This window comes from Strix aluco, chromosome 20, assembly GCF_031877795.1.
Source record: "Strix aluco isolate bStrAlu1 chromosome 20, bStrAlu1.hap1, whole genome shotgun sequence".
NCBI lineage: Eukaryota > Metazoa > Chordata > Aves > Strigiformes > Strigidae > Strix > Strix aluco.
This window is the reverse complement of record NC_133950.1, coordinates 4,556,303-4,583,172: the sequence shown is the minus strand read 5'-3', so window position 1 is coordinate 4,583,172 and position 26,870 is coordinate 4,556,303. Positions and strand designations below refer to the sequence as shown.

The 26,870-nt window shown below is 54.0% G+C and overlaps 1 protein-coding gene across 13 annotated transcripts in view; it reads left to right on the top strand.

Annotated features, from left to right (window-relative positions):
* Window positions 1-627: 627 nt before the first annotated feature.
* The window catches only part of GRIN1 (glutamate ionotropic receptor NMDA type subunit 1), a 40,731-nt gene continuing 14,488 nt past the window's right edge, over window positions 628-26,870 (top strand). For 3 of the 13 annotated variants that reach the window (XM_074845982.1, XM_074845981.1, XM_074845994.1), the window contains exons 1-15: window positions 630-977; window positions 4,602-4,736; window positions 12,368-12,544; window positions 17,136-17,198; window positions 17,961-18,061; window positions 18,645-18,766; window positions 19,322-19,496; window positions 21,044-21,188; window positions 21,288-21,371; window positions 22,529-22,664; window positions 23,576-23,703; window positions 23,884-24,048; window positions 24,504-24,622; window positions 25,331-25,443; window positions 25,940-26,088. In XM_074845982.1, the coding sequence (XP_074702083.1) occupies window positions 720-977; window positions 4,602-4,736; window positions 12,368-12,544; window positions 17,136-17,198; window positions 17,961-18,061; window positions 18,645-18,766; window positions 19,322-19,496; window positions 21,044-21,188; window positions 21,288-21,371; window positions 22,529-22,664; window positions 23,576-23,703; window positions 23,884-24,048; window positions 24,504-24,622; window positions 25,331-25,443; window positions 25,940-26,088 (2,070 nt within the window). In that variant the 5' untranslated portion in view covers window positions 630-719. Of the gene's footprint in view, window positions 978-4,601; window positions 4,737-12,367; window positions 12,545-17,135; window positions 17,199-17,960; window positions 18,062-18,644; window positions 18,767-19,321; window positions 19,497-21,043; window positions 21,189-21,287; window positions 21,372-22,528; window positions 22,665-23,575; window positions 23,704-23,883; window positions 24,049-24,503; window positions 24,623-25,330; window positions 25,444-25,939; window positions 26,089-26,870 lie in introns of all 13 variants that reach the window. The other 10 variants (XM_074845984.1, XM_074845985.1, XM_074845990.1 and 7 more) reach the window with 7 other exon arrangements.

Below are 26,870 nucleotides of genomic sequence, written 5' to 3'. Positions count from 1 at the left end.
TCTCCAGCACTAGGGTGGACACAGACCCTGGTGGCATTCCTGTAACTCTCCCCGGCCAGGGCTGGGGGAGCGCATTGCTCAGAGGTGCTGCGTAACTGGGAATATTTGTTCCGGAGAACAAATCCTGGAGACCCTGGTTTACCCCCAGCCTGGTGTGATTACGCCTGGAGAAGACCTTGGTTCACCCAGTCTCTGGTGTGATGATGCCTCCCAAAGCGAGGGGAATGCCCAGACCCCGAATGGGGCGAAAAGGATGGAGGGGGGGGACCCCCAGGAGACTCCACCGCGGCCGGAGGCTCGGCCCCAGCCACGCTTCCTCGCGGTGCGGGAGCCAGACCGCAGCCCCCCCTCAACCCCCGGGCACCCCGCACGGCAGCGGCAGGACCGCGGGGCAACGCGTGTGCGCGGGGACCACCGCAGCTGGGGCGGGGGGGGCACTGCCGCAGCGACCGGGGCCGGCGGGGGTCCCGCCCGCGCTCCGCGGGGCCGGGGGCGGGCCGGGGGGAGGGCGCTGCGGCAGCGCGGGGCCGGCGGCGCGGGAGGAGCCGGCGGCGGGCGGAGCGGCGCGGAGCGGCGCGGAACGGGCGGTTCAGCACCAGGGAGAGCGCCCCGCGCCGGGCCGGGCCCCCGCATGGGTCCGCGCTGAGCGGGGCGGGCGGCCCCCGGGCGGCGGGGCGCGGGCGGGGGGGGGGGCCCGGCGGGCTCCGGGCCGCCCGTGGATGAGCACCATGCGGCTGCTGCTGCTCGCCCTGCTCTTCTCCTCCTCCTTCGCCCGCGCCGGCTGCGACCCCAAGATCGTCAACATCGGCGCGGTGCTGAGCACCAAGAAGCACGAGCAGATCTTCCGCGAGGCGGTGAACCAGGCCAACAAGCGGCACGGCACCTGGAAGCTCCAGCTCAACGCCACCTCGGTCACGCACAAGCCCAACGCCATCCAGATGGCCCTCTCCGTCTGCGAGGACCTCATCTCCAGCCAGGTACCCCGGGCCGGCGACTGCCCCCCCCGCCCCCCGCCGCCGCCGCCGCCGCCGGGCACCATCCCCAGCCCCCCCCCACCCCCGCCCCGTCCCCGGAGGTCGCCGAGCCGCCGCGCAGCGACCCCGGCCCCACGGCCCCCCCCCGCGGCCGCCCCCCCGGGGCTCGGGGCGGGCAGAGCCGCGGCGAGCGGGGTCCTGCCCGGGGCCCCGGGGAGCCGCTGCCCGCATTGCAGCCTTTATGTAAGCGCGGCCGGGCTGCACGCTCCGCCGCACGGGCACCCGCACACACAGCGGGGCGCACACGGGCACCCGCACACACCCCGGGGCGCACACAGGCTCACACAAGCACCCTGGGATGCACACGGGCACCCACACACACCCCAGGGTGCACGCGGGCTTACGCACACACACCCCGGGGCACATACGGACCCACACATGCACCCCGGGGTGCACACGGGCACCCACACACTCCCTGGGATGCACATGGGCACGCGCACACACCCCGGCACGCACACGGGCTCACACGCATACACCCCGGCGTGCACACGGGCACCCTACACACACCCAGGGCGCACACAAACACCCTACACACACCCGGGGCGCACACGGACACCCTACACACACTCCAGGGCGCACATGGGCACCCTACACACACCCTGGGGCACATACAGACTCACACATGCACCCCGGGGTGCACACGGGCACCCACACGCTCCCTGGGATGCACATGGGCATGCGCACACACCCCGGCACGCACACGAGCTCACACGCACACACCCCAGGGTGCACACGGGCACCCTACACACACCCCGGGGCACACATGGACACCCGCACACACCCCGGGGCGCACACAGGCTCACGCACACACAGTGAGTGTGCAGACGTGCCCACCCAACACCACACGTGTGGAGAGCAACATGCATGAACACACACCAGGGGTGCAGGCGGGCACACGCAGAGCTACATGTGCACATGCCGTGGGCACACGTGGGCAGCTGCACCCCGTGGACATGGGCAGCGCCACGCACGCACACGTACTGTGCGCTCACGTATCGCTGTGGGAACGCCCGTGGGCACACGTGTGCAAACACGGGCACTCTACCACTCACACCAGTGTGCAAACACACCGGCTGTGCCACATGCATCCACGGGCACACGTGAGCACACACTACACCAGGTACATGCACGCATGCTGCCACACAGACACACACCCTGCGTGCGCTACAAGCACACGCACCCGCGCTCCCAGTATACACACACACACCTGCGCACACCCCCAGGTCGTACACGGATGACTGTGCAGCACACCCATCGCACACCGCAAGGCGTGCAGCAGGCACACAAGCACACCCGCTGCCACACGCGACACAGACACAGCGACAGAGATTACAGACACGTAGACGCAGTGTGCAGGCTCCCGCAGGGACACGCACGCAGAGCGTGCTGTGCATACATGCCTGCGCACACAGGCGCAGCACAGTCCTCCCTCCTGTCTACGTGGGTCACTCGCAGCGCACACGAGGGAGCAGCCCGACTCTGCAGCAGTGGTGGGTGCAGTCTGGGTGCCCTGGATGCCCTGGGCAGCCTCTGGCCTGGCCCCTCCATCTCCCCTGCGTGTGCTCTGGGTGCCGAGCCCAGATAACCAGCCCCATTCCCCCCAGTCGGGGCCATCAGGTGGACAGAGGGGCAGGTACAAACCCACCCCCACCTCACACGCACCCATGGGCATGCAAAAGGTGTACATGGACCCACGCACAGGGACAAACACGCACACAAATTGTATGAACCCCTGCACCACAGAGCCTCACGCACCCCAACACACGCAGATAAATGCGTGTATGTGCCCAGGCACACACAGCCGGGGAGGGGGGAGCTGCAGGGGCCAGAGGTGCACAGCGGAGATGCAGAGCTGGCACGTTCACAGCTCAGCTTCCCAGCGTGGAGCTGGAGACATCCCTGGGGTTGCTGGCAGAGCCGGGTAGGAAGTGCAACGCAGGCTGTAAAGGATACCCGCTGCCGGGCAGGGAGCAGGGAGAAGGCTCAGTCGGGTCCCTCGCTGAGCCGAGGCTCCGTTTAAGCAGCCCGGCTGATGGATGCCTGTGTCCCTGTCACCTCTAGGCCTTGTCCCCATGGCAAACCCCCCATTGCCCCGGGCGGGTGCGGGGTTGCAGGCGCTGGCACTTCCCTGCGTGAGCGGTGGGACATGGGGGGACAGATAAGCCGGGGTGCAGAGGGGGCTGCGGGTGCTGGGGGTGGCCGTGCTGTTGCAACAAGCAGGGGTTCTCTCAGCCCCATGGTCCCAGCGTGGGGCTCAGCCACCCGCGGCCCTCGCTCGCTGGCACGAGGCAGAGGAGGGGCTGGAAGCCCACGCGTGCAAAATGGCTCCTGCCGGTCAGCTGCTGTGCAGCGCAGCGCAGCCTTGGCCCCCACACAGCCCCAGCCTCTCCCCCAGTGCCTGCTCCAGCCCCAAGGCCTGTGCCCCAGCCCCGCTGGGTGCAGGTCCTCGCCCACCCCTCGTGTCAGCACGGCACTGGGCACCTCTGTCCAAGGCAATGCCACCTCCTCCGGTGACCTCCCCAACCCCTTCTCCAGTAATTCCTCCCTTTTCCCGGGGTGAGGTCTCCAACCCCTGCCCCAGCTCACTCTGCATCCTCAGCTTGCTCCCACCCAGCACCAGGCAGGATCTCCCCTCTTCCCACCCAGCCCCCAGGTCCCCTTCCCCAGGCACGCTTCATCCACTCCCATCCTAGCAAGCCATCCCTCCAGCCTGGGTGCAGAGCACATCCTGGGGCTTGGGCAGATGCTTGGAGGATGAAGTGTTATTTCCTCCCAGACATCAAAGTCCTTGCACTGATTCACCCTAGCTGGAGAGCTGTCACCAGCTGGGGACATTCCTTATGTTGTGAAAGGGCATTAGTGTAACAAAGGATCCCCCAGGGATTACCCAGCTCCTTCCTCTCGGTTTGACAGAAAATAGGATCCTGCTGGAGACCAGAATCGCAGCCCTGTAATAACAGCAGGAGCTTGCCAAGATCCTCCTTCCCCATTTCAGTAGAACCCAGATCCCCTGCGCCCATCACTCTGGTGTGCTGAGGGCAGATCCTGGCTCCCGCCCCCCCCCGTGGCCCCTCCAGCTTTCTCTGTGCGCTGAGAGCCAGATGGCTGATTTGCTCCGCGGCTCTGCTCTCCTTCTCCTGCTCCCAGTCCCAGCTGACCACTTTGTTTGTAATAGTCCTCGGAGGGGAATTACAACTGAGTATTAAATGTGTGGTTAAAGAAATCGCATTACACAGTGTGACTGTAAGGGAGATGTTTCCCTTTAATCTGTAATCCATGAAAGTTATTAGTTTAGTGAGCAGAGTGGCTAGGCACAGCATTTCCATTAAGATATAACCCTGAGCAGACCCATCACCTCCGCGCGGGCTGCAGCCTGAGCCATGGCACAGCACCCCTTGCTCCCCGGTGCAGCCCTTGCTTCGCTGTTCCTGATTATTTGAATGCCGTTATCGTGTTAACATGGGGCTGTTTAACATTGCAGAAAAGAAAAGGAAAAAAGAAAAATCACACTTGATGGCTGATGTGCTCCTGTGAAATAATGTTTGTGTCATGTATCCTGTCCTACAGGTCTATGCAATATTAGTTAGTCACCCTCCTGCTCCCAACGATCACCTAACACCAACACCCGTATCATACACAGCTGGCTTCTACAGGATCCCTGTCATTGGTCTGACAACACGCATGTCTATATATTCTGATAAGGTAACTGATGCATGTTTCTAGTCTAGTACCTCATACATGTGGTGTAAATCAGGAGTGCCCGTCAGGAGGGTTAATGGTGTCTACACGACCCTGCCTATCTATGTGTCTGTCTGTCTATCCATCCTCTCCAGTTAAACCGGCAGCTCCCTCTCCCTCTCTCCCACATTCCCCGGTACATTATTTTTTCGCAGCTGCCAGTGTTGACCTACATAGTGCTGGACGATTTCTGCAGCGTTTCTCTGCCAGGCTGCTGGGCTTGCGGCTCTTCAGCCAAGGCAAATGCACAAACTAGCTCCTGCCCTGATCACTAGTGACAGCTGGGGGGTCCTGGGGGCTTCCCGGGTGAGAGGGGGCTGCGGAGGGGCAGGAGGATCCTAGTGGAGCCTGTTCATCAGGCAGGAGCTCTCTGGGGCTTGGAGATTGCTTGATTGTGTTCACTTCTCTGGGTTTATATGGTGTTGGTAGAGGACATAATAGAATTGACTAACAAGTTATCCCGAGGCTCTAAATGACATTCAGTCCAGCCAGCACTCAAGAAAGAGGTTCGGATTCCAGTGTCTCAAACCACTCTCTGCTGTCCCTGTGGAAACACAGAGACTTCCAGGCTGGACGACATCCTGCCATGTGCAGGGGCTGGGGGCCATGCCCTGTCCTGGGCAATGAGGTGCTGCCCTGACCAGCTCTTCCACTGGGTGCTCCGCTCACAACCCGTCTTGCAAAGACACTTGGGGATTAGTTTTTACTAAAGGAGGAGCTGAGCAGAGCCTGACAGATCACATGCCATTGCAGCCTTGGTAGAGGTTTTCACCCGAGTGCATGAGCTTAGTGGGTGAGATCAGGCCTGTTTTGAAGCACGAATCGGCCTTTGCTTGGAAAAATGTGAATATTCACAAATGCAAATGTTCAGTGCAAAAATAGTCACTCCGCCTACATGCTAAATGAAGTCAAATTTCAGGAGGGAGGAGCAGAGGCTCCCAGAAATGCAGCCTGCAGGACTGCTTGACTGGAGCACCAGCAGGTCTTGGCATCTCCCACTGAGTAAAACCATGGTAGGACAACCAGCAAGCCAAGACCACGGCAGTGACAGCAACAGTGGCTGCCAGGGGCTGGGGACCTGCACTACCCTGGAAGGGTCCCGTCAGGCACTGTCAGAAGGAAAGGGATGATAACAGAGCTGTCAGACTGAGGGAGAGGGCAGGCAGTAGGTAGGAAATTTGCAGGGCGAATTTGGTTCATGATGCCGTGGGGAGGAGATAGGTCTGATCAGCAATGTCACTGAGAGGGACCATGTCACAGTGCACACGATGGCAGGGAGAGGAGACCCTGTATGCTGTCAGTCCAGCTTCATCTCAGCAGAGCCATGCTCACCAAAGCTAACTGGCCACCTTTTCCACAGCATGACCTTGTGCTGATTTGTGTGCTCAGGCTGAGGGGGTGGGAGCTTCCCCAGCAGACTCTGCTTCAGCCATTTTTTTCCTATTTGAAACATGTTTTCTGCAAAAGTGGCTCATAAAAACCACATGGCTCACTTCAAAGCTGGAGGAGCAACCCACTGCAGCAGTGCCAACTCACTGCAGTGGCAGGGAGATGCTCCCCACAGAGTATTTGGGGGCGTTGGGCAGGTGCAGCGCTGTGGGGTGCACATGCCTGGCAGAGACTCAGCAGGGAGGCCACACAGCAGGTCTCAGCCCTCCAAGCACTCCTGCCTGGCTGGCCTCATGCTCAGCCTCCTTCCCACCAAGGCATCCAGGGGCTGGAGGACTTCGAGCTCTCTGCAGAGAGGGGAGTTGCAGGCAGGAGATGGGGCAAACGCAGGGACTGAGTGGGTAGAGGAGCAAGGACATTGAATAGTGGACTAGCAGGAGCTGGAGGGGACAGCAAAGGTGGGAGTGGAGTGGAGGAGAGCAGAGCAAAGGGCCGTGAAGGCATGGGACAGGACAGTGCAAGGCTCTGCACACTCATGCAGGACAGGCTGGCTGGTGCAACACGAGGACATTTTTGGTTTCCAGTGATCAACTTGCTTTTTTTTTTTTTTTTTTTAATTCAGGAAATTATATCTTTCAGCTTAGTTTCTATGGAAACAAGCTTGTAAGATCACTTTGTGTGTATACCCCGGATTGGTTTTGAAGGCATCAGCCAATTTTAGCTAAATTTTACAGGGGGTTGAAGTCTCAGAGTTAATTATGGTCCTCCCAAGGCTAAGCTGCTGGGGAGAGAAAAGTGTGGGCCTCAGCACAGACAGGTTTGCCCAGTACTGTTTGATGCTCTCAGAGCATCTCCAGTCGAGCACAGTGGTCCACGAGCTATAGTCAGTCTTTCAACAAAGATAGCCCACAGAAGCAAGCTTTATTGCTCCCAGTATTCGAAGAACTATTTGTTCTAGAAACGGTTCTGCAGCTATCAAGCTGAGCACTCTGGCTTGGCAAGCTTTGTTTGGCCGCCTTATGTCTACATCTTACAAAATCATTTCCTGTTTCTTCACCGAGATCCTCACGTCATTCAGCACAGTCCTGCCTGCATGGTGAGGGGGTCTTTGAAGTCAGAGTCACCTCTGAGGTGAGCAAGGAACTGCAGGAAGAGAGAGGAGGGTCTCACAGTAAAAGCAGCAGAACGGTACCCATTGCTGTGGTGTCCATCTCTATGGAGAGCTCTTCATGGACTGCTCATGGACTGAGCATTGCAAAAATCATGCTCTGACCTTCTCATGCTGGGCCCCCTGAACAGACAGGCTGGGCTATTGCTTTAGTGTTTCTGTTCCCCATGTGTCATTGGAGGTATTTATATCTCCTTTACATCTCAGCTGAAAAATGAGATGACATTGACGTCTTGACAACATGAGAAATATGAAATGACACTGAGAGTATTGAGAGCGAAGCTCATGGGGAAATGCACAACTCAAGAGCTGGGAAGGTCTGGTGCCGTTCATCACCACCATGTGGGACCACCCCTATGTGATGGGGATGAAGGGACATGCCGGGTGCCCCGAGGTGCTGAGCCCCACACCACCCCCCTGTCGGAGAGGCAGTGCACCAGAGGAACGAGGGTGGCTCTTAACTGACACCTGCTCTGCTGCTGAAAGAGGTGGAAAATGGAGTTTAGTCATTCTGCACTTGCAGAGACATTTCAGTGTCTAGCAGCTCGTCCTGGTAGTTGAAATGAGCTCTGTCTCTCCCTTTCTCCCTCTCTCTCCAGCCTGGGCCTGGGGATGGCTTTTTCCTCTGGTTCCTTGTCTCAGTATAACCACTCCATGCCCTCCCGGGGGTTACTGCTCACTGAGAGGGGTATTTTTATTACTGGTCTCACTGGCAAACAACACTCAGGAGAAACTGTATTAGTCAGCGTGGGAAGCTGCACTGAAAGTGGGGAGAAAAGTGATTCCCTTCGACCAAGATCAGGGTCAGGACTCTCACTGACACCTGCAAGAAGTGACTGGAGAGGCTGGTTAACATAAAGAGATGTTTGCCCCAGGAAGGGTTTTCACAGCCCCCGCTGACCAGCACAGCCCTCATCAGGGGTGGCCTGCAGTACGTCACAGCAGATGAGGGGCTCTGTGCACTGAAGCCTGTGCTGATGGCAGTGACGGAGCCCACTCATCCCAGTGGAGGACAGTTTTTCACAGGGTCTTGGGATTCAAGCTGGGAGAAGGACAGAGCACGCCCACCACTCCACCAGGCTGCTGGTGCTGGGCCATTTCCCAGAGGTTGGCAAGTCCTTTCCTCCATGCACTGCAGGGAAAGGCAGACGATGCATTTGTGCCTGAGTTCCCCAGGTGCCTGCCCCCACTAAAATCCTTCCCAGCACATGCCTAAGCTATGTCAGAGTTGTCTCAGCTCCCTCCCACGTCTGCAGCTATCACGCGGGGCAGTGGGCAGGCTGCTTTCTGATGGGGCTCAGCGACATGTCTGCTGGCTGGCGGGCAGGCTGGGCAGAGCAGGGGACAGAGCAGCCAGGCTCCTTCCACAGAGACACTGACCAAGGCTTCTTTTTCGTACCCAGCTGATGATTTTTGCTAAATTATCAGGAACTTTATATATTTGGATCTCTGTCAATCTCTTTGAAACTGCGGAGACAGCTCAGTTCTGGAGTGCATTGCTAGAAAGGGGACTGACCATATGATTTCCATAGATAATGAAACAAACCCACATTGTTTCCTCAAGCCTGTAGGAAACATTACCAGCCATGGACCATGAGCTGTGATGAGTCCTTGGGCAGATAGAGGTAAAGAAGATAGCAATCCTTTCCCTCATGGACCTAGCGCTTAGCGCTTATCTCTAAGCAACATAGCACTTAGAAATACAGTGTAGTTGGGAACTGTCAGGGGTAGGTTAACGGTTGGACTAGATGATCTTCAAGGTCCTTTCCAACCTAGATGATTCTGTGATTCTGTACAGGTCCTTATGTGGACACACACACGCTGCCTGGTGGCCCCACAGCCATGCCTGCACGCTCCCTGTACATGTGCACATCCCCTACGTACAGAAACTCCATCAGTGGGGTGGGCACCCACAGGCGCACCCTCCCCCAGGCATGCTGTGGCCATGCGCAGACTCTTTGTGCACAACTATCCAAGCACCCAAGCATGTTCCCTGCATGGGTACATGCACACACATGCTTTCTGCGTGTGTACGCTCACATTTATGCATACACAGAGTCCTTGCTTTCACACATGCATACACACACACACACATGATCTACTCAAACTTAGCTTCTCTTCGTACGTACTCATATCAACCAAGTCAGTACCACTAATAATTTGCAGTTCCTAAGAGTCCTCACCCAGCACGTGTCCCCAACCTCATAAGCACACTCACTCCCAGCTCCATGGATTTCTGCCGCTTGGAAGCCTGGATCCCTTCCCAACCTGTATTACTTTTTGCAGAAACAGAATTAGGTGCGGAAGCACAGGGCTGAGCACTCAGGTGTTGGTGGCAAGATAGGGAGGTATTGCAGAAAGCCGCTCCTCAGCTCAGGGTTGCTGTCAGCAATTCCCACGCTCACATCCCAACCCTCCCAGCAGGCAGCAGGCACACTCAGAGGAGAGCAAATTATGTGAATCCTGCAAAACATCTTATAAGGCAAACTGCTGATTTGTAATTAGGAGAATTTTTTTCTGTGTGCCTGATCTGAGGGGAGTGGAGCAGTACATCAGGGACAGTGCTGATGAGCGGTGCAGCTGAAATGGATGCACAGTTGCCTCACATAGGCTGTGTTAAAAAATCAGGCCTTTATAACAGTAATTTACCTAAAAATGTGATAATTATGATGCCTAAATCATTACATCCACATGTGTTCCGTTATGGCCCCATGTGTCCATGGGCTGCATGGCCAGGAAAGCTCTGTGCTGGGTTTCGGAGCGATTTGCAGAGACCTGTGAGAAGTCACCGCATACGCTGTGATAGGGGTTACCAAATCACACAAAACCTGATTCCCAACTGCCTCTGCACATCACAAGTTGGACTTGTTAACCTTTGGGGGACTCCACTTTCATTTTTCTGCCGATCTTTGGGCCCTGCAGAGAAGTTCAGGAGTTCCAGGTCCTTCAAAGGCTGAGCACAGAATGTGAGTGCTTATCCTGAAATCTAGACTCAGAATTTGAAATTTGTTATTCTTTGTTACCCTTTTTAAAAACTACAATTCTGTAATCTGAGACCTGAGATATCATCATAGCAAGTCTATGGCCCTTTGGACACCACCTCAGAAATCAAATTTGCCTGAACTGTTAAACGAAGTTGTTCTCCAACAACTTTGCAGTAAAATTTCTTCATCTGAACATAGTGATAGGTTCAAATAGGTTCAGAAAGCCACAATCAGTTTAAACAGCATTTTTGCAAGCTAGGTGGGAAACTAGAAAATAATTTGAGGCAGTATATTGAAATTTCAAAGATGTTTTAATTTCAAAAAAGCGATTGAAATAATTTTGTTAGCAATTTGATTTTTTTTAGCCTATATTTTTCTGCCTTTTTTTTTTTTTTTTACTATTAGCTATTCTGGATTTTTTCATTTCTTTCCTCTCCTCTGACATTTATCCATTTCCATTTTAATTTTCCCTGGATTTCCTTAAACTGATTAAAAATGTTCAGGGATCTTGTGTGCCCCTGGCCCAAGCTGTGCATCTGAACCTAGAAATCCCTGGGCATCTCTGCTGACTCCAAAGAGAGCTTGAGCACCGTGTTGGTGTGGAGACCATAGCTGTCCTTCCATTGCTTGTCCCTATGGGGCTTCTTCCCGATCCTGTTGCTCAGTACTGGGCTTGTGGGGTGAGCTGCATTTCTCCTGCTCTTCATGTAATTGGGAAAGTTTGTATCAGTCACACAAAACTGCAACTCTGAGATGCTTGTTATGGCTCTCCTGGTTCGTTTCCTCCTTTGATTAAGCATCCACAGTTCTTCTCAGTCTCTTCAGTAATTAGGAAATGATACCAGTACTTTGGTATTTTTGCTGCTGCCTCTGTCGTTTCTGTGTTTTGGGCCGCAGCAGCAGAACAGAGCTCTCCCAGTACAGAGAGACCTGACCGTGGCAGGGATTTTGAACTATTTTCTATATATTGCATGGTTTGGTTTGACTTTATCACCATGTCGAGGGTGAGGAAAAGGCATTATCTGGTCTGCCTGTTCCTCCTGAGCAGGACCATGGTGGCCATGATGCCTTTTCCCTTCCAGTGTGAATTACTTTGGCCCATTCAGGACTATTTCTGACCCATGCTGGGTCCAGCCTCTGGATGAGCAGGTCTGGACAAGCCCTGTTTGGTCCAGAGGACCATTTCAGCCTTAAAAAAGGAAATATTATGGTGCTTTCTTTTTTTGTCCTTTCCTTTTCCTTTTTCCGCCTCCCTCCAGCATGTAGGTGGTTTGTCAAGGAGCATCCATGCTGAGCATAAGCACTTTCATTTTCTAATATTTGACTCTAGGGCATTTTGGAAAAGCTGCATTTTTTGAAACCTCTCTGTCAGCTACAGCTTTTGGTCCAATTGTTCCCCTAAGAGTGCTGTACTTAATTAGGTTGGAATTGCTATTGCTCAATCATCCAACCATGATGATGTCTTTAACCAAATTGGATAGGTTAGTCGGGACATGGGTCCAGAGCTGCATCCTCCTGTGTGCTCTGCAGAACAGGCTGACCTAGAAACAGCCAAACAGCATATTATAAAACTGCTTTTCTGAATTTCTCTTGTGACAAATAACTAATATATCTGCATGTACCTGCAACTGCTCCTTGTCACTCTCTAAAGGGAATTAATTTTCTTTTTGATGTCCGTTGGTCAGTAATATTTTCAAAAAGTCAAGAGGAAAGGCTATATTTGCACTGAATGTTGCTGACAGTTCGTTGCTGGATAGGCTTTTCTTCACTGTGAATTTACAGACCACAAAGCAAAAAGCCCTCTTTGCCATGCACTGGATTGACCAGAGAGGTACAAAATCATATCCAGGGTTCAGTTCCAGCCAGAAGAAAGAAGTGCAGGTCCCAGAGCCTAGGTCTACCAAAAGTGCCACCCAGACGTCTACCAAAAATTGCTGCTCTGCCTCTTTGGCCCTGCGATCCCAGCCCTGTCCCTGCAAACCTTCCCGGTCCCCAAGACGCACCCTGGCTGACAACCCAACCAGTCTATGTTGAGCTCTTGTTCTTCCTTGCAGAGCATCCACCTGTCCTTTTTGCGCACAGTCCCACCATACTCTCACCAGGCCAACGTCTGGTTTGAGATGATGAGAGTCTTCAACTGGAATCACGTCATCCTGATAGTCAGTGACGACCACGAAGGTCGTGCTGCACAAAAGAAGCTGGAGACCCTCTTGGAGGAGAGAGAGTCCAAGGTCAGTTCCTGAACATTGTCTTGTAGCTTTGTTTAAGCAACAACAACAAAACTAGAAGTCTCGGGCTGTTGTATGTATGTAGATTTCTGTATGTAAAACACCTTTTCTTTCCATTGTAACATGGCTAACATGCTTAAAGCATCAACAGTGTCTGACTAGTACCTGACAGAACTTTGTACTTTATTCATTTCACTTGCTTTGCCATGGTCAAAATCTCCTACATGTAAATCGACTACAAAATGAAGGGAAGGATAACCTGGAGCTCTGCAAATGCCTCGCCCAAGATTCCCACCTAAGGAGAGGACCAGTCGCTCAGCTTAGGGAAGCACCTGCCCCACTACAGCCACCCAGGGGCCAGGCAGACCCAGCAGTGCCAAACCAACCCCGAAAAGCAGCTTCTGAATTGGCTAACTGGAGCTCACCTTAGTGGCTTAGGAGGGGCAAGGGCAGCCGGCGCATTGATGCACGGAGGTATAATGCACCCTCTCTATAAAGCTGTCAGCTCTGCAGCTGCAGGCTGACGCCCCCGTTCCCATCTCCATTGAAGCACATGCCAAACGCTGCTTTCCTGACACCCCATGCTGTTACGAGAGGGCGGTTGCGGCTGGCGGGAGCAGCTTTATCGAGGAGGTGCACTGCACCTGCACTCAGGGCCACGCAGGGGAGCAGGGAGGGAGGCAGGGGCGGTCCCCGAGCCTGCTAGAAATTCAGGAAGACTACCATAGACCTGCTGCTGTTGAGTAAAAGGACTGAGCAAGTGTTCAAGACAAGCAGGGAAGGAGAATACAGGGAGCTGTTCAGCTGCAGTGCTTCAAAGGCAGGTGCCTGTCTGGAAGGCAAGGAACCACCTCCTGCCCGACAGGGTGAAGTCCCAGCACGTCCTCTTGTCCAGGGCAGGGTGAGGTCCCCTTAGGGTGGGCAGAGCCCGAGCTCATTTCCAAGTCTCCAGCAGCGTCAGGGCAGGCACCCATTCCTGGCTGTTCCCTCCTGGGTCACAGGTAGGGACAACAACCTGCTCTTCTCCAGCCTCACCAGCAGCTGCTGGACATCTGGCAGTTGGCTGCTGAGGAGATGTGGCCGTAGACCCTTCTTGTGCTGAGTTGGAGGCTGAGCTGAGAGACCAGAGAGAGCAGACTGTCACTGCTCTTCATCACCTCTCGTCAAGCCGCTGGAGGAACAACTGGTGCAGGGGCGTGTGCTGGCACAAGCCACACTGACCAACAGGCTTTTGTTTTTGGCAGTGGTTTCCAAGAAGTTTCATCCTTGCTGCATCCGGGGCCATCGTGAGACACTGGTGTGGCACCAACCATGGTGGGATCCTCCTGCCTCCAAAGGCAGCTTCCCGCTGGGTGACAGTGGGCCAATATTTCTTTCCAAAGCCTCTTCCCAGCACAGTGTCCCTCACCCAGGGAGAGCTGTGGAAAGGTTGTTCCCACTGTCAGTCTGTTGTTCCTTTCCTTGCATCTTTTGATTTCCACTTTCTGTTTTCCTGCAGTTCCCGTGCACCCCCTTTTGCCACTCCCTCTCATGCCTCCACTCCCTGCTTGCTCCATGCAATGCTTCCAGGCACAGGGTGTTTTTCTTCTTCAGCCTGCCCATCTTACAGGAAAGCCTTTGAGATCTGGGGCTTGAAAGATGGGGAGGGAGGGTCTGTCCTCAGACCTGTTCCACATTTGCACTGCATCTACAACATGTCTTGGTGTCTCCTGGCAGCCATTGGGCTACTGCAAAAGCCCTGGCTGTCCTCCAGCCTAGGACATGTGCTCTGTGATGGTAGGTCACCTTGTCTTCCCTTTGGGCTGTGCCACCACATCTTGTTTCTTTTTCCTTTGAGGAGCTTGTTCTGGTCAAACTGACTGGTCTGACTGGTCTTGAAGGTGGTAGATACCCACGCTGGGGCTTTCCTGTCTTCCTCAATCTCTTCTGCTGTCTAATTGCTCTTCTAATCACTGGTGTGCTGACTCTCTTCATGCCGTCATGTGGTACCCTGGACCCTTCCCCAACCTCCTCAAGGGCAGCCTGGGCCTTGGGGAGGCATCAGGCAGGAGACCTGCTCTCAACCTCTTCAAGGCTTCTATCACAGCCTCTGAGGACCTGGGGGACCTGCTATGGGTCAGAGACCCACCCGCCAACCTGAGCTCTTGGATATGAGCATGGCTTGTTCCCTGGAGTCTGCGCCAGCACTGGATGTCACTATGGCACCATTGAGCGGATTTGCACTTCAAGCAGGCATTTGGAGCCCAGCACTCGGGCCAGGCTGGCCAGCCCTGGCACACCCCACGTGCTAGCCTTATCTTAGGTCTCTCTGCAGTAACTCTCAGCCTGGAGCTACTGCTTCATCCCAGTACAACTCTGCTCATTCATCTGGGCAGGCCACCACTGCACCAAGGCTGCTCGGGTACAGGAGGGAGTGCCAGACCCTGTGAAAATCAGTCTGTCCAAGTCAGAGGTGGCAGGTCCCTGGTGTGCTGGCTCCCTTTCTCTGGGACAGTGGCATTCATGAAAGTGGTAAATTTTTGAGTGAGTACTGGAGAACATGGTGGAAGGTGAATTTTGAATTTGTGGGTCCCTGTGTGAAACACAGGCTGAGCGGTAGGGAAGGGCTGCAGGACTGCATGGAAAAATGGGAAAGAGAGGAGACATTACTGGTCTAGTTCTGGCAATAGGGATAGTGACAAGGAAAGGCAGAGGTGATCAGGTGCCATCAGGTCCAGCTTTTCCACACCCAAGACTCTGCTTCACTTTGCTGACCAGTTTGGTTCAAGGTGCCAGCACATCCCAGGCACACACGGCAATTCGTGGCTGGAGGCTGCAAGATGGATGACCAAGTTTCTGGCTAAATTGACAGTGGTTGAGGAAAAGTGGCCAATATCTCATCACTGGAGAATATTCATGCTGTCCTGCTGCAGCTCTGCTCTCCTTGGAGGCAGTTGTTACTCCAGGTCTCAGTGTGATCTGGGCAGACTCCAAGAAGCCATTGCAGAAATCTTCACCACGGACATCATCAGAAATGAAGGCAGACTGGGCTCCAAGCAGATTTTTCCTCCTCAGATACTTTTCCTTGCAAGGACCCAACTTCTTTGAGCAATGAAAAACCTGTCAGGCTGTGTCCAAGGAGAAGAAAAGAAAGATTGAACAGCTGCACAGAAAGGACACCTGGCATAATGTTCTGCCAAAGACTGTTCTGAGTGCTCAGGAAGAGGCAAGCCATTTAGTTTGGAAAGCAAGATGCAGAGATAAAACCTGGATGCCTAAGGAACAACCTGGGAACATGAACCCTTGCATTATGGGGATGCAGAGGGTTGGGTTCCTGGCAGGATCAGTTGCCATTGCCATAAGATGCTGCAAACTGGAGATCAGAATAGAGCTGTGTCCCATACCCCATACACACAGATCAGGGATGCCCAGCTGGGGTGGGATGGGGCCAAGAAGAAGAGGTTAGACTATGTCCCACCAAAACCTGCCAAGCACTATCTTGCAGGCACTATCAGGTTGATGTTATTGGCCTGACCACAGGGTCTGCTCCCGGAAAGATCCGTGGGGCTCTGTGCATGCTGCTGCAGGGTCAAGGTTCCTGAGAGCAGAGGCTGTTGACCCTCAGCACGCTGCCTGGAGGAGAGGAAACCTCCAGAAGTAGGGTTCATATCCCTGGCTCCTTCGGGGCCAAGCAGAAGAAGTGGCTCAGGCAGGAGACAAGGGGTGGAGTAGGCTCTCTGCTCCAGTCTGTTATCTGCAGGATCAGTGCATGCTGAGCCACCTGCCCCCAGTTCAGGTGTGATGCTCAAACCAGCAGCATGGAGACCACCAAGCAGTGAATCCCACTAGCCAAATGTAGGGTCAGGTTATGGGCACCGTGGTCTCCAGCAGCTGCACCTCCCAAGGTCACCTGTGTGCCACAGAGCCAAGAGGTGCCCTCGGCCCTCCCCAAGCACCAGGTAAAAGCTGCAATGTCATCCCATGATCACCATTGCTTCATATCGCCACGCTTTGAGCCAACACGGGACATAGAGAGCTTTTCTTTCTCTTTTGGATGGCAACAGAGCTCCAAAAAGCTGCTCCCTCCTTGCAGGGGGTGAGAAGTTCAGCTGAGACACCTCACTTGCTGTGAACTTTCTTAGGGTGAACAGGATTGTAATGACAATAGTGACGGTAGTAATGCTAATACTCTTAACTGTAACAGTTTGCGTTTATCCAGCACTTTCCGTACACAACATTTTGTCCTTTACTTCCACAGTAATTCCATGGAAATCCCATCACTTAGGCCCTTAGAGATGCGTAGATTGTTTCTGAGTTTAAGATAAAAATTTCTTGCTGAAGAATTCCCCAGTCCCACAAGGGAAATGCAACTGCATCGCAACAGCTGTGACACTCAGGCTTGCTCTAACCGATACGGCTTTGCACCGTGACGCTCCCGTGAGAGCTGAGGCACTCTCTCCTGATAGTGGTTTTTGCGAGCTCCAGCGTTATAGAGACCCTTTAGCAAACAGTGGAGGAGGAGGTGGATGTTGGATTGCTTTACTACACGTCATTTTCAACTGTTTATAATATTCTTCTGTGTCTACATATTTTCTCTGTGCACATTATTCATCAGAGTAAAAAAAGGAACTATGAAAACCTCGACCAACTTTCCTATGACAACAAGCGAGGACCCAAGGTATATATGCATGGAAATGCACGCCGCCCACCAACCTAACTAGCAAATGAAAAATAGCCACAGCCACCAGAAAAATAAAAAAGAAAAAAAAAAGAGAAAGAGAAAAAAAGAAAAGAAAAGAAAGAAAAAAAAAGATCCATGACTATGTTTCTTGGTAGCACGTTTTTATGTTGAGATAGTTTGGTTTGGACTTGAGAATGGAAACCTAGCCAGCTGACCCTGGAAGGATTTCTTTTTGAAACATGCATGTGAACCAGTAATTAACTTGCAAGTTTTTTTTTTTTTTTGAAAAGTTGAACCAACCCCCTTTCCTCCCCAAAGGAAACGGTTCCTTGGTGTAAGTTGCTCACTTTTACTCCCAAAGGTTAACCCTGTGCAATATGTTTTTTTCATTTCCCATGTTTTTGAAAAACAACACTCGTTTGAGTTTTCAATTGCATTTCAAAGCCTTTTTCTCTTTCCTGTACAATGCACGCCTCTTTTTGGGTCTTGATTGACTTCAGTTTGCATGCACAGTGCAAAAAAAAAAAAAAAAAAAAAAAAAAAAATACAAAAAGCCAAAACCTTAAAAGAGAAAGGAAGGAAGGAAAGAAAGAAAAGAAAGAAAAGAAAAGAAAAAAGAAAAAAGTAGCTATAACCAACCTTATTTGGCAGACTTTTGTACAGTTTAATGAATTCTCTTGACCCTTTTCTAGATAGCATGGCTCTCACAAGCAGTCCTGGGTCTCCCACACTAACCAGCTTTGCTCACACTAATCACAGGCTGAGAAAGTGCTTCAGTTTGACCCTGGAACCAAAAACGTGACGTCACTGCTGCTGGAGGCTAAGGAGCTGGAGGCGCGTGTCATCATCCTTTCTGCCAGGTAAGGCAGAGCCACCCCTTCCCCTCCCTACTCTGATTTCCTCACTCTCCCCTTTGCAATGCTGCTGAGCACTGGAGTCCATGCAGATATGGGGCTTGTTGTCCTTTCAAGGAGCGTGAGAGAAAACCCACATAAAGCCCCATGTTCCAGGCAGGCGGTGGATGCTGTGTTGTGCATGCTGCTGGCCAGGAAGCCTGCAGTCATGAGCATGGTTGAGATGCCTGGCTGTCCTGCAAAGTGTGAGCAGCTGCAGAAGCAGCAATAGCTACTCAAGATGTATCCTGATCCACCTGTGAAGGAGGGGACTCTTATTGCCCCTGTGCCTATAGATGGTGAGTGATAAGGAATGGGAGAGATCTGTAGATGCTCAGCAGTGCTGGGTGCTGTGGGATTAGATGAAGCTGAGAGAAAGGTTCCCATTGCATCAAGGAAATAGCCGTTGTCCAGGAGAGCCAGTTATCAGAGGAGGGGTGCCTGGGGATGTGTTTTCCCTGGCGCTGCCACCCCCTTGGGATCTGATACAGGAGAAAAGGGGCCATCCGGCAGCTGAAACCACATTGCCGTTCCCTTCTTCTCGTTGCAGTGAGGATGATGCGGCTACGGTGTACAGATCAGCAGCCATGCTCAATATGACAGGCTCCGGCTACGTGTGGCTGGTGGGGGAACGGGAGATATCGGGCAATGCCCTGCGTTACGCCCCTGATGGTAGGCACCCGCCGGAGGCACGCATCCCGCTGTCAGCCAGGCTCAGAGGAGCCTGCTCGGAGCTGGGACGAGCGGCACCTGCCCTCCCGGGGACCCCTTGGGCTGGGGGAACGCGATGCCATGGTGGTCCCAAACAAGTGGAGGGTCCCACACCTTGCTTTCCACTCCCTTTACCCACATGGGGAGACAGCAGTCCAGCAGCCTTGGCCATGCTGCCATGCCCCAAATCCAGTTCACTGGGGCTTTGCCAGATGACCGTCACCTGGGGGAAAGGCTTGGGCAATGCAATGGGGATGGAGCACAGGGTGTCAGCGGTCCATGTAGCTGTCCCCAGTCCCCCTCCAGCAGGCAGGATGGTGCCAGCCCAGCACCACTGCAGCCGTTTCTCCTGCCTGCCCCTGCCTGAAGCTCAGGCAACTCCCCAACCGCATCCAAGGGATCCTCAGCCCATAACCATGTGCTTGGTGGTCCCCAGGCCCTGTGCATGGGAGTAGCATTGGAGCAGCAAGCGTGCCCCGGGGTGCTGACCTGCCTCCTCCTCTCTACTCGTGGCAGGCGTGATCGGTTTGCAGCTCATCAATGGGAAGAATGAGTCAGCACACATCAGTGACGCTGTTGCAGTGGTGGCCCAGGCTGTGCATGACTTGTTTGAGAAGGAGAATATCACAGACCCACCACGGGGCTGCGTGGGCAACACCAACATCTGGAAGACAGGACCCCTTTTCAAGAGGTATTTGAGAAAGGGTCCTGCTGGAGGGAGCAGAGGACCTGCTGGGGGAGAGCTGGAAAAGGTGGGAGCATGTGAAAAAGGTGCAGGAGGGCAACATGGTAGCTTTGTTCAGAGTATCTGTCATCAAAGATTTGGGGCATGTGTCATAGGACTGCTTGGACCCTCCTGCATGATTCGGATGTGAGGGCTACATCTCTCCTAGAAAACTAGCCAGGACATGGGCTCAGGCACTGGCCCCCAGTTTGTCCAGGCTGTTTTAGGCATCATCCTGGTGCCTGTCACCAATTCAGGCAATGCTTGTGCAGCTGGGACCAGTGTAGGCAGGGAGCTACTCTAGGAGGAAAATATCTGAGGACCATGATCTCCTCCAGTCCGGATCTTAATTCTGTGGGTTGAAGAGAGGAGAAAGGGGATTTTCTGCCAAATCAGTGTAGGAGGATATTTCTGTCAAATTGGAGCTCAGTGCTGTGGACATGTTTCTTGCTGAACATTTCAGGACTGCGGCATGGATCAGCATGCTGCAAGCAGAACTCCGGGGCAAGAGATCTCCATGCATGGGACAGGCTGCTCTCTGCTGTAGCAAATATTGGTGCTGTGTTTTTGGGTGGTGGGATCTCAGCAGATCTGAGCATGCGCATGCTGGATCCTGCTGCTGTGGGCAGTGTGATCGGCAGATGCTGCATGCACTTCCCAGAACCCAATCTTTGTGCCACGTGGGGTTTTGTGCTGCGTCACTGCAGATGCTGGAGCCGCAAGGGCCTTTTCTGCAGGCTGGGTCTTGATAAAGCAGCGATTCCCTTTGCATCAGGGCTCCCTGTGTAGGAGGGCTGCTCTCTGCAGCGTGCAACCTGGCACCAGGATGTTGTATTTGGCAGTGGGATCTTGTGCCGGGGGTTGCTCTCTGCAGACATGGTCATGGTGTCTGTGGGATGCCCTTTCTGTAGATCTGTATTCTGTTGAACATGGGACCTGAAAAGCCTGAAGATTATTTTAGAAAAATTTCTGGCATCCTCTGCAGTGACACAATCTTTGGCATGAGCTATTCGAAGTTGTTCTCTAAGGTGCACTGCAAGCGGCTCAGGCAATTCTTCTGTGTCTTCACTATCATCTTTCGAGGATTTGGGGGGGCTGGTTCTCCCCTTGGTGGTGTATGTGCATGTCTGGGGCCCTACCCAGGCTGTAATGGACTGGTGCCAGATGGAAGCACCATGAGCAGTGGCATGGACACAGCTCCCAGGGGACCTCCAGAGGAAGGTGTCCTCGGGTGCTGTGGGACAGGTCATTCCTTAAGGGAATGGGACTGATCTGGTGAAAAATAAATGGCAATGACAACAGATACAGTAGTGCAACACTCGAGAAACTGACCCCTTCCACCAGGAGGGGATAACCACAGGTTTATGAACAGACCATAGTCCTTGACTGGACTTCTATGGGGTAGTGAGTATATGGCAGGCAACTGAGAGAAAGCATTTGCCTGATGCCTTCTTAGGTGTCGCTATGGCCACAGCAAGTTTTCTAGGTTGGCCTCGTTCTCTTTCTTTCCATAGGGTGTTGATGTCCTCCAAGTACTCAGAGGGTGTCACTGGACGGGTGGAGTTCAACGAGGATGGGGACAGGAAATTTGCCAACTACAGCATCATGAACCTGCAGAATCGGAAACTGGTTCAAGTTGGGATTTACAACGGCAGCCATGTACATACAGGCCTGGACAGGTTGGGTAGGAGGGTTGTGTGCGCTGGGGTATCTACCTATGGCCTCACATCTATCTCCTTCCTCTGGGATTGATCACAGGTCTTGACCAACGACCGGAAGATTATCTGGCCAGGAGGAGAAACCGAGAAACCTCAAGGCTATCAGATGTCGACCAAGCTGAAGGTAACAGCAAATGGCATTAGGGGGTGGCAGGTCTCTTCAGCTCTCTGCATGCAGGGCTGTGGCTTTATCTGCCTCCCACTTCCACTGCTGCATCTGCAGCTGTCATCAGTATTTGCAAACCCGGGGCACCTGCCATCTCGGAGAGGATATAGCAGAACAACTTAGAGAAGGTACGGGAGGGTGTTCAGAGCTAGAGCACAACTTCCAGCTGGACACAAACTAGATAGGGTGGTTTGGAGAGAGACAGCTGGAAAGGGGATATGAGAAAGAACGGTAGAAAAGGGATGGAGGGTTAAGTGTTCACCATTCCTCATGGCTTGGGAGCCAGAGGGCACCCAGAACAGGTTTGCAGGAAATACAAGTATGGGCTCCTTTGGCCAAGGCATCATTCAGTTCTGGAGACCGCTGCTGCTAGACAGTGCAGAGGTCAGAAGGAAACAGGTTCAAGAGGAGATTTAACAAGCCCGTGGAGGGTGGGTGGGCTGATGACTGCAATGTTGGGCTTGGGAAATCCCTGAAGAGCTGATGGCCAGAAGCTGAAGGTGACATTGGAAGAAGGTCCCTCCACTCTTGCTTTGCTTCTCATCCCATTCACTTAAGAGTAGCCCAGCAGCCACTTTAGTGACTGGATCCTGGGCAGGCTAGTCTCACCAGTATGACTGTTCCATTGTCCTACTGTCCAAATCACACATTCCCAGGGGCAGTGAGCCCTTATTCCTGCAGAGGTGGTGCAGATGCTTTGGGATGCTGCTTTACTGAAAAGGTCCAGGGCAGAACTGAAATATCTGCATTAGCTTGGGGCAGTGTCACAGTGTTTGGACCACCATTCAGGGCACTAATCCTGACTATGTGGTGGCTCTCATCATCCTGCTGTTAGGGAGATGGGTGTGAGAGTCTTTGAGGCTGAGGTGAAAGTGCCACACAAAGGAGGATGCCCATATGGCGGTTCCTCATCTTGGGTGAAGCAAATGTTCCCCGTGCCAAAGCCAGGTCCTGCTGCTGGGCTGGGCGGTCTCATGTGTTGAGATGGCAGCTGAGGAGGGCACCACGGCATTGTAATCATGCTTGCGTGGAGAGGGCAGCCCAGCTCCCCACCCAGGAGAACATGACTCTGGAGGGGAACTAAGAAGAGTGGGTGTTCATGCTTCGCCTCGCAGATTGTGACAATCCACCAAGAGCCCTTTGTGTATGTGAAGCCCACGCAAGCAGATGGGACATGCAGGGAGGAATTCACCATCAATGGAGATCCTGTGAAAAAGGTCTTTTGCACTGGACCCAACGAGACCATCCCAGGTAACTTAGTTTGGTGGTGAGCGCAGTGGCTCCCCCAGCCTTCCCAGCTGATGAAGACTCCTGTCCAAAGAAGGGTCCCCAGGGAGTCACACAGGAGGCCCAGAGGATGAGGAGCAGAAAGCTGACAGCGCATTCAGCCCCTAAGTGCCCCCCGTCAGCTCAGCCCCACAGTAGTGCTGTGCAGTAACTGGGAATTGGGATTCGGGGTTTTGACCCCAAAAGATGGCTTTCCCACTGTCTCTCTTCTGGGTGGGCTCCAGGGCTGTTCTGGGGGAATACATCCCATGTTTCTGACTCCTGACATGTTCCAATTCTCTTTGCCTTGATGTCAAGCAGAAGTGAGAACCCTGAAGTACACCAGCACCTGCTGCACTGGTACTAACACCAGTTTCAAACCATTTTATTACGGAAAGCCTGTTTCAGTATTAGGAATGAGCACCTGGGGGGGAGTGTGAGCTGCTTAGCAATGCCAGGCTTGCCCAAATCCACCTGAAATGCATCCCCTTGGCCCATCACACTTTCATGTGCACAACTCCCCCCCACCAGCCCCGAGTTGTGTCCTGTGCTGTGTTCAACCTGATGGGTTCGTGTTAGCCTTCCTCCAGCACAGCCTGCATGCACCAAGCCCTCTCTGTCCCCTGAAGTGCATCGGTAGCACCAACTCTCAGCACACCTCACTGGGACATAGCAAATGAATGAGACCCCTTTGCCCCCGGCTTGCCAGCACCCATTGGCGATGGAGGCAGTGGGAGAGGGTGGTCAAGGACCCTGCCTGAACAATATGATCACATCTGATGTGAAACCAGAGCCATGCAGGTGGCTGCTCTAGCGGGGGACAGCCATGGATCCTGCATGGGGTCCCTGGCAAAGGGTTGCCTCCGCTCATCCCTCCTATTTTCTCCCGCCTGCAGGCCGCCCCACCGTGGCACTGTGCTGCTATGGCTTCTGCATCGACCTGCTCATCCGGCTGGCGGGGGTGATGAACTTCACCTACGAGGTTCACCTGGTGGCTGATGGTAAATTTGGTACCCAAGAGCGGGTGAGTTTGGGCAGCCTGTGATACCTCTTTGCCTGTATCGTGTGTTGAAACCTCCCCAGGCCCTTCTCTGGTGCAGGGGTGGGAGGGCAGTGCAAGGTGCGTGCCATGTGTGTGTGGGTCCTGGCTGGTGGGCTTCAGGTGCCAGGGCAGTGGGCTGATCCTGCACTGGCTCACTGGCAGGTTAACAACAGCAACAAGAAGGAGTGGAACGGGATGATGGGGGAGCTGCTGAGCGGCCAAGCGGACATGATTGTGGCTCCCCTCACCATCAACAATGAGCGGGCACAGTACATTGAGTTCTCCAAGCCTTTCAAGTACCAGGGTCTCACCATCCTTGTGAAGAAGGTATGGGCTGGGATGGGATGTTTTGTAGAACAGGGTAGGTGCCCTTTGCTCCCCAGCTTGCAGACACCTGCCATGCCTGCACCATGCCCATCCCCCCCAGCTGCTGCCCCCCCTGCCCACCCCAGGGCAGCCGCGGGAAATCCCAGCCTTTGCAGTGGGATGGCAGCCTCCAGGCTGCTGTTTTTAATGCTGGGTCTTGCTTCAGCCACAGAATCACAGAATCATTCAGGTTGGAAAAGACCCTTGGGATCATCGAGTCCAACCATCAGCCCTACTCTACAAAGTTCTCCCCTACACCACATCCCCCAACAGCTCATCCAGACCACCCTGAGCCTTCCTGTGTAACAGAGCAGGAAGAGCTCAGAGCAGGACAGGGGCCCTTGTGAGTCGAGCCAGGCAGGCAAGGTGCAGGCATGATGGGTGCCAGTACTGTTCACCTCTCTTCTGTGTGCTAGGAAATCCCTCGCAGCACCTTGGACTCATTCATGCAGCCTTTCCAGAGCACACTTTGGCTGCTGGTGGGGCTGTCTGTGCACGTGGTGGCAGTGATGTTGTACCTCTTAGACCGATTCAGGTAAGTGTGCTTTGGGTCACCCAAGGTCTGGGTGGGACAGGGAGGTGCTCCTGGGAACCATCCCCTGCATCCCTGCAGTGTCTTGCTCAGGCACAGCCCTGCAGCCCTTTGGGAGGCTCTCACAGGAGCTGGGCCTAGGCCCCTGGCCTCTCTGGCTGCTGATAAACTGGGACATATGGATATGTGGGGTACCCAGCACCTGGATATGGGGGAGTATGCCTGTCAAACCAGGTGTCATTCTGGTGCCTGACCAAGGGGACTGTCAGCTCCTGGGCTCTGAGTTAGTCCCCTTCCTTGGCCCCAAGGCAGCTCCTCTGAAGGACAGGGAGCTTGTCCTCACCTCATCCCTGTGCCCAGAGGCTTTTGCAGTTAATCTGCAGTGAGTCCTCCGTGTTGCAGTGAGAGACTCGCGAGCTGGCCAGGATCAGGTGATCTGTCTGGCCCAGAGAGAAGCGTGATGGCACCAGTACCAGTGTGAGCCAGACAGGGTTGCAGATCAGCAGAGGGGACATGCAAGGCAGTGGGATATGAGGGGTGAAGAGCAAGGTGCGATATGAGGGGTGAAGATCAGGGTGAAGAGCTGTTTGGGGCACAGGCACAGTCTTTAGGGATGAGTGATGTCAAGCTGTATCAGGACACTTAGGGCACAGTGGAGAGCCCTGGGAACCGTGATAAGGGATATGAGAAAAACTCTGTCTTGTATTACAGCCCATTTGGCCGGTTCAAAGTAAACAGTGAGGAGGAGGAGGAAGATGCCCTGACCCTCTCCTCAGCCATGTGGTTCTCCTGGGGAGTCCTGCTGAACTCTGGCATCGGAGAAGGTGCGTCACAGCACGCAGTGGGACTGCCCTGCAGTCCCAGCCTGAGCTGGTAGGGACACTGGGGTGGGGGAGAAGCCCATGTCCTCTTCCACTGCCTCCCTCTGTGGCAGGGCTGATGTCCTTGGGAGATCTCATCCCCTGAGCCTTCCCTGGAGCAGGCTGGTAGGAGATTCAGTGATTCTGGGGGTGGCACACTTGTAGCACTTGTGCAGACCATCCTGCCGTTCCTCACCATCAGTGATGGGAAATGGGTCTTACTCGGGCTGCTTCTCCTGCCCAGGGTTACACAACCACTCAGGGTGAGACATATCATGCCCTGGAAAGAGCTGGGTTTTTCTTGCTTTGAGCAGCACAGAAGCTCCTTACACAGCTGCCATCAGAGCAGATAGATGGTGCACATCTGCAGCTGCCATTGGTCTCATGTGGGATGGACACAGCTTTGGTGACCAAGTCAAGCCCTTGTCATGCTAGTCTGATCTTGCCTCTCTCCCTCCAGGTGCTCCCCGGAGTTTCTCTGCCCGTATTCTTGGCATGGTGTGGGCTGGCTTTGCTATGATCATTGTGGCTTCATACACTGCCAACCTGGCAGCCTTCCTGGTGTTAGACCGGCCTGAGGAGAGAATTACGGGCATTAATGACCCCCGGGTAATGACCCCTTGCTTGCTTTTCCCTTCCCTGTCCACTTCTGGGCAGAGATGCAGGAGATGCCTCCAGTGGGTATCTCCTGGTTCATCTAATGTGGCTTGTAGTACCCAGAGCCCTGCTTTAACATGGCTGTGGGTCTGTGCCAGAGGGTCAAGCCCTGGGTAGCTATGCCTGGGGCTGTTGCTGGTGGGTCTGAGCCCTTGCGCTGGGTGGGACTGGACAGACACAGGGAGGGCTCAGCAGGAAAAGAACTTGTCCAGAAATAGCAAGTACCCAGCCGAACTGCCTGCCAGTTCCTGGAGAGCCTGCACTAACCGACGAGGAAACAATTCATTATGGATGAGTTATAACTAATGAAATTGTCCCTGTGGTGCAGTCAATACTCTCAGCAGATACCAGCATGCCTCAAATCCATTTCCTGCTCTGGCAAGGACACAGCCACAGCTTATCAGCCCAGACACACAGGAATGTACCCCACAGCAGCGCTGACTCACAACATCCCACACTCTGCTGCATCCTCTGACCATGGGACTTCCAGCCCCATGGCATCCACAGGCCTCCTGCGTCCTCAGTGCCAGGGTGACCCTGTCCCATAGCATCCCCTGGCCCATCACCATGGTCCCAGAGCATCCACTGCCCCATGGCATCCACCGCTCCATGGCATCTTCAGCTCTGCTGAGATCAAGGTCTTGTTTGGGAAACAGATCACTGAAGGAGTTGGGAAATTAGGAAACACAGCTTTGGGGTAAGCCAATTTGGTTGATGAAGGACAGAAGAAATAG